Source organism: Leptonotus elevatus, chromosome 4 (assembly GCF_054856555.1).
Source record: "Leptonotus elevatus isolate MCC_2025b chromosome 4, RoL_Lele_1.0, whole genome shotgun sequence".
NCBI classification, from domain to species: domain Eukaryota; kingdom Metazoa; phylum Chordata; class Actinopteri; order Syngnathiformes; family Syngnathidae; genus Leptonotus; species Leptonotus elevatus.
Window position 1 is genome coordinate 1151027 of NC_141242.1, and position 11392 is coordinate 1162418.

Below are 11392 nucleotides of genomic sequence, written 5' to 3' on the forward strand. Positions count from 1 at the left end.
CGACTTTTAAGGTCGACAAGGCCACCAAATGTGACGTTGCCAAGTGAAAATATTCATGTTGCCAAGTGGCGTGCTCCGAAGCAAAATGGCCGACTGTTTTTTTGTGGCGTGGCGTCTTGAGACTTTTTTTTTTTTTTTTTGTGGGTTGGGATGTCAACTTTGAATTTTGGATTGAAATCCCGTTGAACCCGCTTGCTGGAAATGGACGTCAGGAGAGAAGCCCAGACAGCAATCAACGTCCTTCCACCGACCAATCACGTGGCGGCGATTGGGTCGAGTCGGCCAATCGGCAAGACAAACCCGCTCACAATCTGGAAACGTCCAACGCAGACAAAAACGTCCATGAGCACAAAAAACAGGCCAAGCAAAGCAACGAACGGGTTCGCGAGGGGTTAACGCGCGCACGCTACAGAAAATGGATGTCTTTAATGTCACGAGACTTCAAGGATAGTATCGGAGCGTCCCCTAACTCTTTATTGTGTCACAAAAGTTCAACTTGAAAGAGTTGCTGAATGTTTGTGACGACGGCGAACGTCCAAGTCGGCAGTCAGAAGCCAAACTCCGACGAGCTGAGCTGAGCTGAGGTAAGGTAAGCAAAGCTGCTGTGTCGTTGGAAGGGAACGCGGGAGACAGATGACGATTTCGGCAACATTCAACAATTGTTGATTTAAGCGGAAATTCTTCAAAATGGTTGACATGAAAACGTCGAGGTTTCTTGAATCTTTTTTTAAAATTTGAGTCACGACAGACAAGACAACCAAATTTGACAGAAGTCAAAATTTCTCGTGTGGCACAAAAGCTTAGTTGAAGTTGAATTTCCAAATTTTCTGCCATTTTTTTTCAAAGCAATCCAAAAAAGGAAAATCCTTTGAAGTGTGTGACTTTCCCGCCGCGTTTGCGCTCCCGATTGCAGGCGGACTTCCTGTTCCTCGTCAGTATTGACCAAACGCGAGGTTTCCCAACATTCCCGACGTGTCCGGACAGACGTGTCCCCCCCCCGCACGTCGTCTGTCCCGCGGCGGCGCATCTTCCTCCTCCCTCGCGTGGAACCGAGAAGGCGGCAACTCGTTTGGGCTTTTGGGAACGTTGAAGACGTTCCCGGCAAACAAAGCAGGAAGCGTCTTTGCGCAGGTGCCACTGAGGACTTCCCGGCTTCCAAAATTCCCGGGAGACAAAACCACAGGTTGGTGATGCGTCCGTTCGAATTCGGTGCAGACTTGTTGGCTTTGTAGAATCCGAGGCCCGGCGGGGCTCGCTAATCTGCCCGGAGACAGAAGCGCTCCAGTTACGACGCCGATCCGATGACCTCGTAAACGTTCCGAATAGACGCGCGCTTCACAACATGACTGCTTCTTTTTTTCTTTTTTTTTTCTTTTATCATAAAAATTTACGAGGCGCAATTGCTGGGGTCTCGTTTGGATTCAATAACGAGCTCATTTGAACCTTAATATCTTTAGATCCAGTTCAGTTCCAGTTTTCACACTTCAACCAATGAAAAGCTTGTAAAGGTCAAACGACCAAACCGAGAAAACGACACCTGTGATTGGCCGTTACGTCCGCCCGCTCAGCACTGCAATGTCATTTTCAGTCAACGGCAAGTAACAAAATGGCCGCCCCCAAGATGGCTTTAAAAAACGGGTTGATTTTGTTGCTTGATTCATATTTCACAAACTTGATATTAATCCGAATGCCGCGTTTAGACCCGCGGCGTCGCGAGCAACATTTTTGTCAAGAACATTTTTGACTTGACTTCCCCTTTAAACGGAAAAAGTTCCCGAATGCGGTCGCGCCAACCAAAACGGACTCAACGGAACAAAATCACAGAATGAAAAATGATTCGACAAAATGTGACTCGCTTGTTTTGCAATCAACACGCGATGACATCATTTCAACACATGATAGCTTAAAAAGTTCAAACGTTTTAAAACTAAACTACAAAATTAGCTAAAAGAAGAAAAACATCTGATATTAGCATTTACAAAAAGTTTGGCAATACAAAAAAAAACACACCAATGAGACAAAGTGGAAATAAAATGCTCTATTCAAGATCGTACATCAAGTGAACACAAAAAACAAAACAAGTTTTAGATTTGAAAAAAGGAATTCTGGCTGTGAAAACAACACAGCAATCAATTTGTCCACAAAGATTTGTTGTTTTTGTGCTCACATTTCATCTTTAATAATTTTCAACAGATTTACGACATTCGCCCCAAAGTCACGCCAGCATTTATTGGAACAAAGCCACGAAGAAATGTTTTTATCGTCTAATGTTCACCTGAATTATTTGCTTGCTTTTCGTTTGGCAACGCACGTGAAATGATTTCGACGCGTGATTAAGTCGAAAAGTATGTGAAACGCTCGTTCGGATGTTGCGACATGCACGACAAAAAGTGCTGACTCATTCGTCCACGTTGGGTAATTGGAACCTTTTTAAGTGCCGCGGTGTCAAAATGTCTTGTCAAGTACGTGTCCAAACAACGGGTGGCACTCGAACCTCTGGCTAACTGTTCACCCATTTAGAAGCCTGAAGAAAGTCAGCAGGGAAGAAAACAACAAAAGTGAATCAGACAAAAATTCCCTTTTTCTTGCTATTCGTTCGAAAGGTCCATCAGAAGCCTGAAGAGAAATACGCGCGCCGCAAAACCATCAACTGATACTTGAGTGTGTACTTAAAGTTGATTAAATGCTCGTTTTATTTTCCTCCTCAAAACACTTTTGCAAGGTTAAAACACGAAGACAAAACCAAGTAAGCAAAGAAAGTTCAGTAAAACTTATCAAATATGGGGAGAGAAAGGAAACATTTGCGCTACAAAGCGCTCTGGCCGTAGTTTTCCTGAAAAATAAAAAATGCTCTGGCCGCAGTTTTCCGAAAAAGAGCTCCGGCCGCAGTTTTCCTAAAAGGTGTTCCGGCCGCAGTTTCCTAAAAAGAGCTCCGGCCGCAGTTTTCCTAAAAGGTGTTCCGGCCGCAGTTTTCCTAAAAAGAGCTCCGGCCGCAGTTTTCCTAAAAGGTGTTCCGGCCGCAGTTTTCCTAAAAAGAGCTCCGGCCGCAGTTTTCCTAAAAGGTGTTCCGGCCGCAGTTTTCCTAAAAAGTGCTCCGGCCGCAGTTTTCCGAAAAAGAGCTCCGGCCGCAGTTTTCCGAAAAAGAGCTCCGGCCGCAGTTTTCCTAAAATGAGCTCCGGCCGCAGTTTTCCTAAAATGAGCTCCGGCCGCAGTTTTCCGAAAAAGAGCTCCGGCCGCAGTTTTCCGAAAAAGAGCTCCGGCCGCAGTTTTCCTAAAAAGTGCTCCGGCCGCAGTTTTCCGAAAAAGAGCTCCGGCCGCAGTTTTCCGAAAAAGAGCTCCGGCCGCAGTTTTCCTAAAATGAGCTCCGGCCGCAGTTTTCCTAAAATGAGCTCCGGCCGCAGTTTTCCGAAAAAGAGCTCCGGCCGCAGTTTTCCGAAAAAGAGCTCCGGCCGCAGTTTTCCTAAAAAGTGCTCCGGCCGCAGTTTTCCTAAAAAGAGCTCCGGCTGCAGTTTTCCTAAAAAGAGCTCCGGCCGCAGTTTTCCTAAAAGGTGTTCCGGCCGCAGTTTTCCTAAAAAGAGCTCCGGCCGCAGTTTTCCTAAAAGGTGTTCCGGCCGCAGTTTTCCTAAAAAGTGCTCCGGCCGCAGTTTTCCGAAAAAGAGCTCCGGCCGCAGTTTTCCGAAAAAGAGCTCCGGCCGCAGTTTTCCTAAAATGAGCTCCGGCCGCAGTTTTCCTAAAATGAGCTCCGGCCGCAGTTTTCCTAAAAGGTGTGCCGGCCGGAGTTTTCCTAAAAGGTGTGCCGGCCGGAGTTTTCCTAAAAGGTGTTCCGGCCGCAGTTTTCCTAAAAGGTGTTCCGGCCGCGGTTTTCTTGGGCGAAAAAATGCTCTGGCCGCAGTTTTCCTAAGTGCAAAACAAAACCAAATCGGGGTCTGTTGCGCTTCAGTCTCTCCTAACTGCTGCCTGACGCTTTTCGCCACCAAGAAGTTTGATAAACAAAAGGCTGAGAAGGCCAAAAGAAAACGTCTGCCGTCGCGCCTGCAAAACACGCTTTCGTCCGATCGGTCGCATGAAGAAAGTCATCGGTAACCTGACGCAACTTGGAAAAGCAAAGATTGTCCTTTTTGTGCGCAGCTCGACGATGAAGCAAACTGCGTCCCGCCTGCTCTCCGCGTTCCTGCTCCTGGCCTTGGGCCAGGCTTCGCCGTGGACGTCCCCGCCCATCGAACCGGACCACCCGTTCCTCTTCATGTGGAACGCGCCCACGGAGCTATGCGAGAGTCGCTTCGGCCTGCCGCTCGACCTGTCGCACTTCCACCTGGTCAGCAGCACGCTCAAGTCGGCCACCGACCAGCGCATCTCCATCTTTTACACCGACCGCTTCGGGATCGTCCCGTACGTGGACGAGGACACGGGCGAGTTTGTGGACGAGGGTCTGCCGCAGCTGGTGGACCTCAAGGAGCACCGCGAGCTGGCCGAGGACGACATCGAGTTCTACATCCCCGTCGACCGGCCGGGCCTGGCCATTCTGGACCTGGAGGAGTGGCGCCCGCAATGGGTCCGCAACTGGGGCAGCAAAGACATCTACCGGCAGATCTCCGTCGAGAGAGTGAAGGCCCGCAACGGCAACATGTCGGAGGACGCGGCGGAGGAGCGCGCCAAGTGGCTGTTCGAGAGCGCCGCCAAGCGCTACTTCATGCGCTCGCTGCTCATTGGGAAGCGCTTGAGACCCAAACGGCTGTGGGGCTACTACCTCTACCCCGACTGTTACAACTACGACTACAAGCAGGTGAGAGGTCAAAAGGTCCGAATGGAACGGTACGGAACATTTGAGTCCGTGAATTCTTTCCCTGACATTTTTGCAACCTTTCGACCAGGACATGCTCAAGTTCACCGGCGAGTGTCCGAGCATCGAGGAGGAGCGCAACAGCGACCTCTTGTGGCTGTGGCGCGAGTCAACCGCCCTCTTCCCGTCCATCTACCTGGAGGTGGCGCTGCGGAACTCGGAGCAAGCGCGACGCTTTGTGCGCCATCGCCTGAAGGAAGCCGCCAGGGTGGCGTCGCTGCCCGACGCCGCGTACTCCATCCCCGTCTACGCCTACATCCGCCCCGTCTACAAGGACAGCAAGGACGAATACATGTCAGAGGTGAAGGTGCCGCCAAAGTTCACGGCGTCGGTCGCCGGTCCCGTCTCATTGGTCCTTTGATCTCAGATGGATCTGGTCAGCACTATCGGCGAGGCGGCCGCCCTCGGCGCCGCTGGCGTCGTTTCTTGGGGGGACATGAACGTCTGCGACAGCGAGGTAAGAAGTCAACGCCTCTTCGTTCGAACCCGTGGCTTTGACACGCACCGAAGTTTGAGAAAATGCCCTCGGGAGACGCCGATTCAGCCAAAGTGACTCCAAAGTGACACGAGCTGAGATTTACAACTCTTTGCGCGCCACTTAGCGTGCCGCCGGACCGTTTCCGCTTTTGGAGACACGCACATTTCCAAATGCAAAGCAAACAAGCTGCGAGTGCTGGCAGGAACGCTCTTCAACAAGCGAGGAGCAGAACTCGAACCCAAGAAGGCGGGATGTCACGTGACCGCATGGAAGGTGACGGCGGACGGCAACGTTGACTCGCAACAAGTACGCAACGAGCTAAATGCGGAACTCAACAGCTCGTTAGGCCGTCAAGGAGCCGTCAAGGAGCCGTCAAGGAGCCGTTTGGTTTGCTAGGAAGCTCAGCAGGCAAAGCACACAAAAGTCGTGTCGCAAAATGAAGAACGCAGAATCCCGTCTTGTGAACTTGATAAGAGCGCAAACGTCGCTTTGTAAATCGGAATGCTGCGTACTTGTTGACTTCGTAGGAGAGTCGGAAGAGGACTTGGCAAGTTCCCAAGCGCGTACTTTGCATTCGTGATGAAAACGTCCCGCGCTTACGTCCAAGTGACGACTTCCTTCCAGGAAGGACGCCAACCCTTTGAAAAGCAACAAAAGTCGAGAATGTTTACCTTGAGTTGACTTCCTCTTCCTCCCCGCAGGACTCGTGCTTTGACGCTTGGCGCCACCTGAAGGATGTGATGAACCCGTACATCCTCAACGTTTCCACGGCGACCGGGCTGTGCAGCGCGGCGCTCTGCCAGAATCGGGGCCGCTGCGTACGCAAGCGCTGGAACGACGACGTCTACCTCCACCTGGATCCTCGCCGCTACCGCATCGAGCGCCGCGACCGCCTCGGCCCGCTCACGGTGAGCGGCGGCGGCCTGTCCCAGGACGACGTGGACTGGTTCGACCGCCATTTTGACTGCATGTGCTACGATGAGCAGCCGTGCCGTTTGGTCGGGGCCTTGAACGCCATCCAGGAAAGCGCCGAGCACGCCGGGAGTCGCTCGAGCGGGTGCCGCCCGTCCCAAGGCTTGTACCTGCTCCTGATGGCCGCCGTCATGAGCCTGCTCCAACTTCCAAGCCCTGTAGGGGGCAGGATGTCGTTCTGTATTTCGGGGTAATGTTGCCCCCGCACAATCCTAATCTGGCGTCTCAAAAATCTGTCGACGAGGCCACGTGCCTCCACGTTGCTGCTCGTATTTAAATAAGTTTAACTTAATCTATTTGTTTTGCCGTTGCAAAACTTTGATTTATGGCCCCAAAGCTTTTACGGATTGTGCCTGCATTTGACGCTCGTCGTCATCTTCTGTTTGGAGAGAATTGAATGTAATTGCAGCAATGTGATGTCCAAAAGAAATTCTATTGCTAATAAAGTTTGTCCTAATCTATCGTCTGTTTTTGTTTAACACCTTTTTTGTGGAGGTTGGAAATGTTCTAAAAACAAAAAAAGCAGTCCAAAATCTGTTTCGAGTCACGTCCCGCACTTCAAGTACATTTGAGGTTCCTTTCCACAAGGGGGAGCCAGAGGTGCATCTACTTTATAAAAAGAGGAACCCGTGAGGATTGTTATCGGCTTCTCCGGATCTTGCTGATTAATTAGCGGATCATTTGAATCACAACAAACAGGCTGTTTTCTATGTCTCCCTCGGTCAACACAGCTGAGGATCGTTATCAGGCTTCATGCCGAGCTTGCTGATAGCCGATCGTTTGAAACATCTGCGTTGTCTGAGGGAGACACGGAAAACGGAGGGGGGGGGGGGGGGGGTACTGGAGGACCGGGGCTGAGAACGCTCCAAAAAGAGAATTGTTGAACCAATTTAAGTAATAACACGATTGACGTGAGTGCAAAGTGATTAAGCTTAAGTGATTATGAGCTCATTAAACTTAATATATTCAAAATGACTTCAATCCCAAGTATTACGTTTAATGAGCTCATAATCACTTAAGCTTAATCCCTTTGGGCTTCAATCGTGTGTTACCACTTGAAGCCATTTTTAAAAGTTGGTCAACAATTCGATTTGTAATCTTAAATTGGTTCAACTCGGAGGTAGATGCCACGGACTTCTCACATCAGCGTCGTTTCCGGCTCCGGTTCCAACACTCGCACCACCACCCCTGCGCCCCCAACGGCGCGCTGACACACTCGCACCCGTCGACGGAACGCGCAAGAACTGGGACGCGGCCCACGCGTCGCAAACAGGAAAGGTAAACAAAGCGGATGTGTGAAAACCAGGAAGTGGGAAGTCCCGCCTCCTCCGTGGCATAGAGCCCGTTCGCTTTGTCTGGACAAGGCAACGCTGCATTGGAGCTTTGTGTCCTCTAGGGGGAGGCAGAGGTTGCATCTCAGCAGTCATTTTTACAGGCGGAAATCAAATAATATCAGACAATGACCGTTTATCAAACAAAACTTTCTTTTTTACATTTTGTTTGGGGCTAAAGAATAGTCTCCAGTCACCAGGAAGTGAAAACATGCAGGTTTATTTTGTGAATGACCGAAATAGTGAAACAAACCCTGCCATTGTTTGGTCTCATGAAGACATTCCACAGAACATTCCACTTTCATATTTATATATTCAGCATTCATCGGCCTGAAGAATCCACAACAGTCTTGCTTTTGTGTGTCAGCGAATGTGAGCTTTCGCCTGAAACCATCTTTAAAATCAACACCAAGTACAACATTTGTTTTAAGAGCGCCTCCTACAGTTCATGGGGAATAAAACAGTTCATGTTATTTAAAAGTATCGACTGTGTAATCTGCTCTGACACAAGATGGAGATTAGTTAAGGGGGGGGGGGGGGGTTCTGGGGGTTGAGGAGCTTAATTGTCCTCATTCTTCTTTGTCGGAAGCTTTTTAGGTCACCAGCTGGCCAAAGTGATGCTCCAATGAGGGAGTTTATCCCCCAACATCATCTCCGTCCACGCATCAGGGAGGGGCCACACAATCAGGAATCCCGACGACGATGAGGGCAGGAACACTAGCGGCCATTGTTCCTCCAAAATGTCTTTGGCGTGCTAATTGGACCCTCACAACATTTTTCACACAATCATCCCGCAAAAATGTTTCACGCCACGATGATGCGGTGGGAGGAGGGGCAGGTGGGCGGAGACTGGATGATGGGAGGTCACATGACTAGACGAAGTGGAGGTAGGTAGGGTGTCAAATGAGTTTGGAGGGGAAGGTGGGTTGTCATGTGACTTCTTTTTTGGGGGGGGGGTGTAATGGAAGACTACTCTTTACATAGCTAGCTAGCTACATACCATTAGAAGGTCATGATCAGCTGACTTCAAAATCAGCCATCTTTTCCCAGCAATCCTATTGGTGGACATCAGGGTTCTAGGACGCAGGGTTCCCGTTGAAATGTCACATTAAACGTGCACAATATTCTTTTGGTCAAGTACAAAAGGACCTCGGAAATCAGAATCCGATTTTTGGACAAAGTAAAACCCACAAGTCGCAACCCGTCCACACAAAACGGGAAGCTGGCGGTTTGCTAACGAGCGGCCCAAAATATCACCTGCGATTCAAGATTCTTGCATTTTCATTCTGCCGCATTTGCATCTTTGCATATGTTCAAACCTTGAATACGTGTTTCTTTAGCATCTATTTTGTTGTCTTGAGACTTAAGCCTCGTTTCCACCGACGGTATCTACCCGGCTCTACTCTACTCCACACGCTTTTTCTGGTACCTGCTCCTTTGCGGTTCCAAAAAAAGTAAACCCGGTTCCAAAACGTGACGTCATTATTTTGGAGGCCAACGATTGGTTCGAGAGGACAACAATGGCTTCCAAACAGGACTTTTGAGGCGGCGCAAACCTTTCGAACATGATCGAATGCCGTCTTGTGGTTGCTGCGATGTTCATTCGATGTCGTCAGGCGGAACTAAAAAGACACAAACCATTTGTTTGCGCTCGCCGTTGGTTCTGCCCGCGAGCTGCGGTCGCTTTAGCATGACGTCACCGGCAAGGTGAGGAGGGGGTCCCGGGGGGGTGGGGGGGGGGGTGTGGCCGTGGCAGTGGAGACGCACTGCTTTTTGGTGTAGAGCCAAGTAGAGTAGAGTAGATACCGTCGGTGGAAACGAGGCTTTACTGGGCTAACCTGGGATATTGTGGCTAAATTCTTGTGGTCCGATTCGGGTATAACGTAACATCACAAACAACATTAACCATAAAACACGTCATTTCCACAAACTATTCGCAATTGCTGCCAGAAAGGGTGAAAGGTCCGCATCAACGGTCAAAATGTCATTTCTTTAGTTGTAAGCGTGCTTACAAGTTGGCTCCTCCCACTGGAGAACCGAAAGAAAAGACGAGAACGGCGACAAATGTCTGGAGAAACGAGACGGTCGCTCCTCGATGTCGTCGTTTCATGGAGTAAATATGAGTAATACTTACTCTTCGGTGGTCATGTGACGTGGAGGTGGGCCCAGTGGGTGCTCCTGTGACTGGTCAAGGTGCAGGTGCAAGGACAGTGACTGGTGGGGCGAAGGCGGGAGAAGTCATTGATGTCAATTGAATGCAAAAGCAAACACGTGACACACTCACCTCATCCAGACCGGCCTGTGGAACCCCCTAAGTCCGAAGACCAGGACCCTGCCAGGACACGGTGTGCTCGGGCCAGCGTGCGAGCATGTTCTTCTGGCCCATTGTGAGCCGATGAATGGGGGCCGTCTAATTGCCGGAGCGGCGACGGGGGCCACCAGCCTGCGCCACAAAGACAACAAAGAGACAACAAAGAGCCAAACACGCAGCGGCCAAGCCTGCCAGAACCACAACAACGGCCCTCTGCCGGATTAGATAGCATCAAATGATTATTATTGTCATCCATTAACGGGAACTAACACGTTAACAATAGCATTTTAGCATGCTAGCGTCCTCCATGAAAGTCGGTGGAATGCAGTAAAGTGTGCTTTCAATGTCAGCCAAAGCCCGTTGGGAAGATTTGGGTGCTTGTTTACGGGCCAGAAAGAACACAATACATCAGTGTCGGAGCACTGTGGGTCCGTTCACACGGCGGCGGGCGGGCCCCGGGGACAATGGCGGGCCTTGTACTCGCGCTGCCGACTGGCCAGGAGCCGAAAAAACGGTCCAAGCGGTGGGGAGATGACCCCTCAAAAAAGCTGAGATGCAGCGAGTGACTCTGCAAATTCAAGTCAAGAAATTCATTTGGTCGGTTTTGGGAAAAGGGTTGAAGATAAGAAAAAAAATGAAGCACTGTGCATACTTTCTGAAGACGCAAAATTACGACAGCGTTTTAGGGCCATTCTTTTATTGGGACAGGGGCAATTTTTCAAGAAAAAACTCACATATTTGCCACTCTATAAAGTGGAAAATTTGCCACTATATAAAGTATCACATTTGTGAGAGAAAAAAAAAATCGGAAATTTGCGCCTATAAAAGTAGCAAATTTGCGAGAATTTTTTTTTTACTTTTTTTTCCCTCACACATTTGGGACTATAAAGTTGCAAATTTACAAACTTTTTTTCTCGCAAATTTGCAACTATATAAAGTAGCAAATTTGTGAGAAAAAAACTCAGAAATTTGCGCCTATAAAAGTAGCAAATTTGCGAGAGAAAACTCGGAATTTTTTTTCCTCACAAATTTGCAACTATAAAGTTGCAAATTGACAAACTTTTTTCTCGCTAATTTGCAACTATATAAAGTAGCAAATTTGTTAGAAAACATTTTTTACTTTTTTTTCCCTCACACATTTGGGACTATAAAGTTGCAAATTTATAAACTTTTTTCTCGCAAATTTGCAACTATATAAAGTAGCAAATTTGTGAGAAAAAAAAATCAGAAATTTGCGCCTATAAAGTAGCAAATTTGCGAGAGAAAACTCAGAATTTTTTTTCCTCACAAATTTGCAACTATAAAGTTGCAAATTGACAAACTTTTTTCTCGCTAATTTGCAACTATATAAAGTAGCAAATTTGTTAGAAAAAAACTTTAACTTTAAAAAGTCGCAAAATTGTGAGAGATAAAAGTCGTAAATTTGCCACTTTATAAAGTAGCAAATTTGCGAGGAGAAA

General features: G+C 48.7%; 1 protein-coding gene across 4 annotated transcripts; it reads left to right on the plus strand.

The window, feature by feature from the left end:
- The first annotated feature begins 427 nt into the window (after positions 1–427).
- Positions 428–6752, plus strand: LOC147174911 (hyaluronidase SFHYA1-like). 4 transcript variants are annotated; one of them, XM_086072895.1, is made up of 6 exons: positions 428–589; positions 914–1183; positions 4129–4783; positions 4872–5141; positions 5208–5297; positions 6020–6752. In XM_086072895.1, exons 3-6 carry the CDS (start codon positions 4136–4138, stop codon positions 6482–6484), a joined length of 1473 nt encoding a protein of 490 aa, XP_085929021.1. In that variant the 5' UTR covers positions 428–589; positions 914–1183; positions 4129–4135; the 3' UTR covers positions 6485–6752. The 4 variants fall into 4 exon arrangements, with proteins under 4 accessions (XP_085929021.1, XP_085929024.1, XP_085929022.1 ...); XM_086072896.1 differs by having other exon boundaries at positions 499–584; XM_086072898.1 differs by lacking the exon at positions 914–1183 and having other exon boundaries at positions 496–584.
- Positions 6753–11392: the final 4640 nt, after the last annotated feature.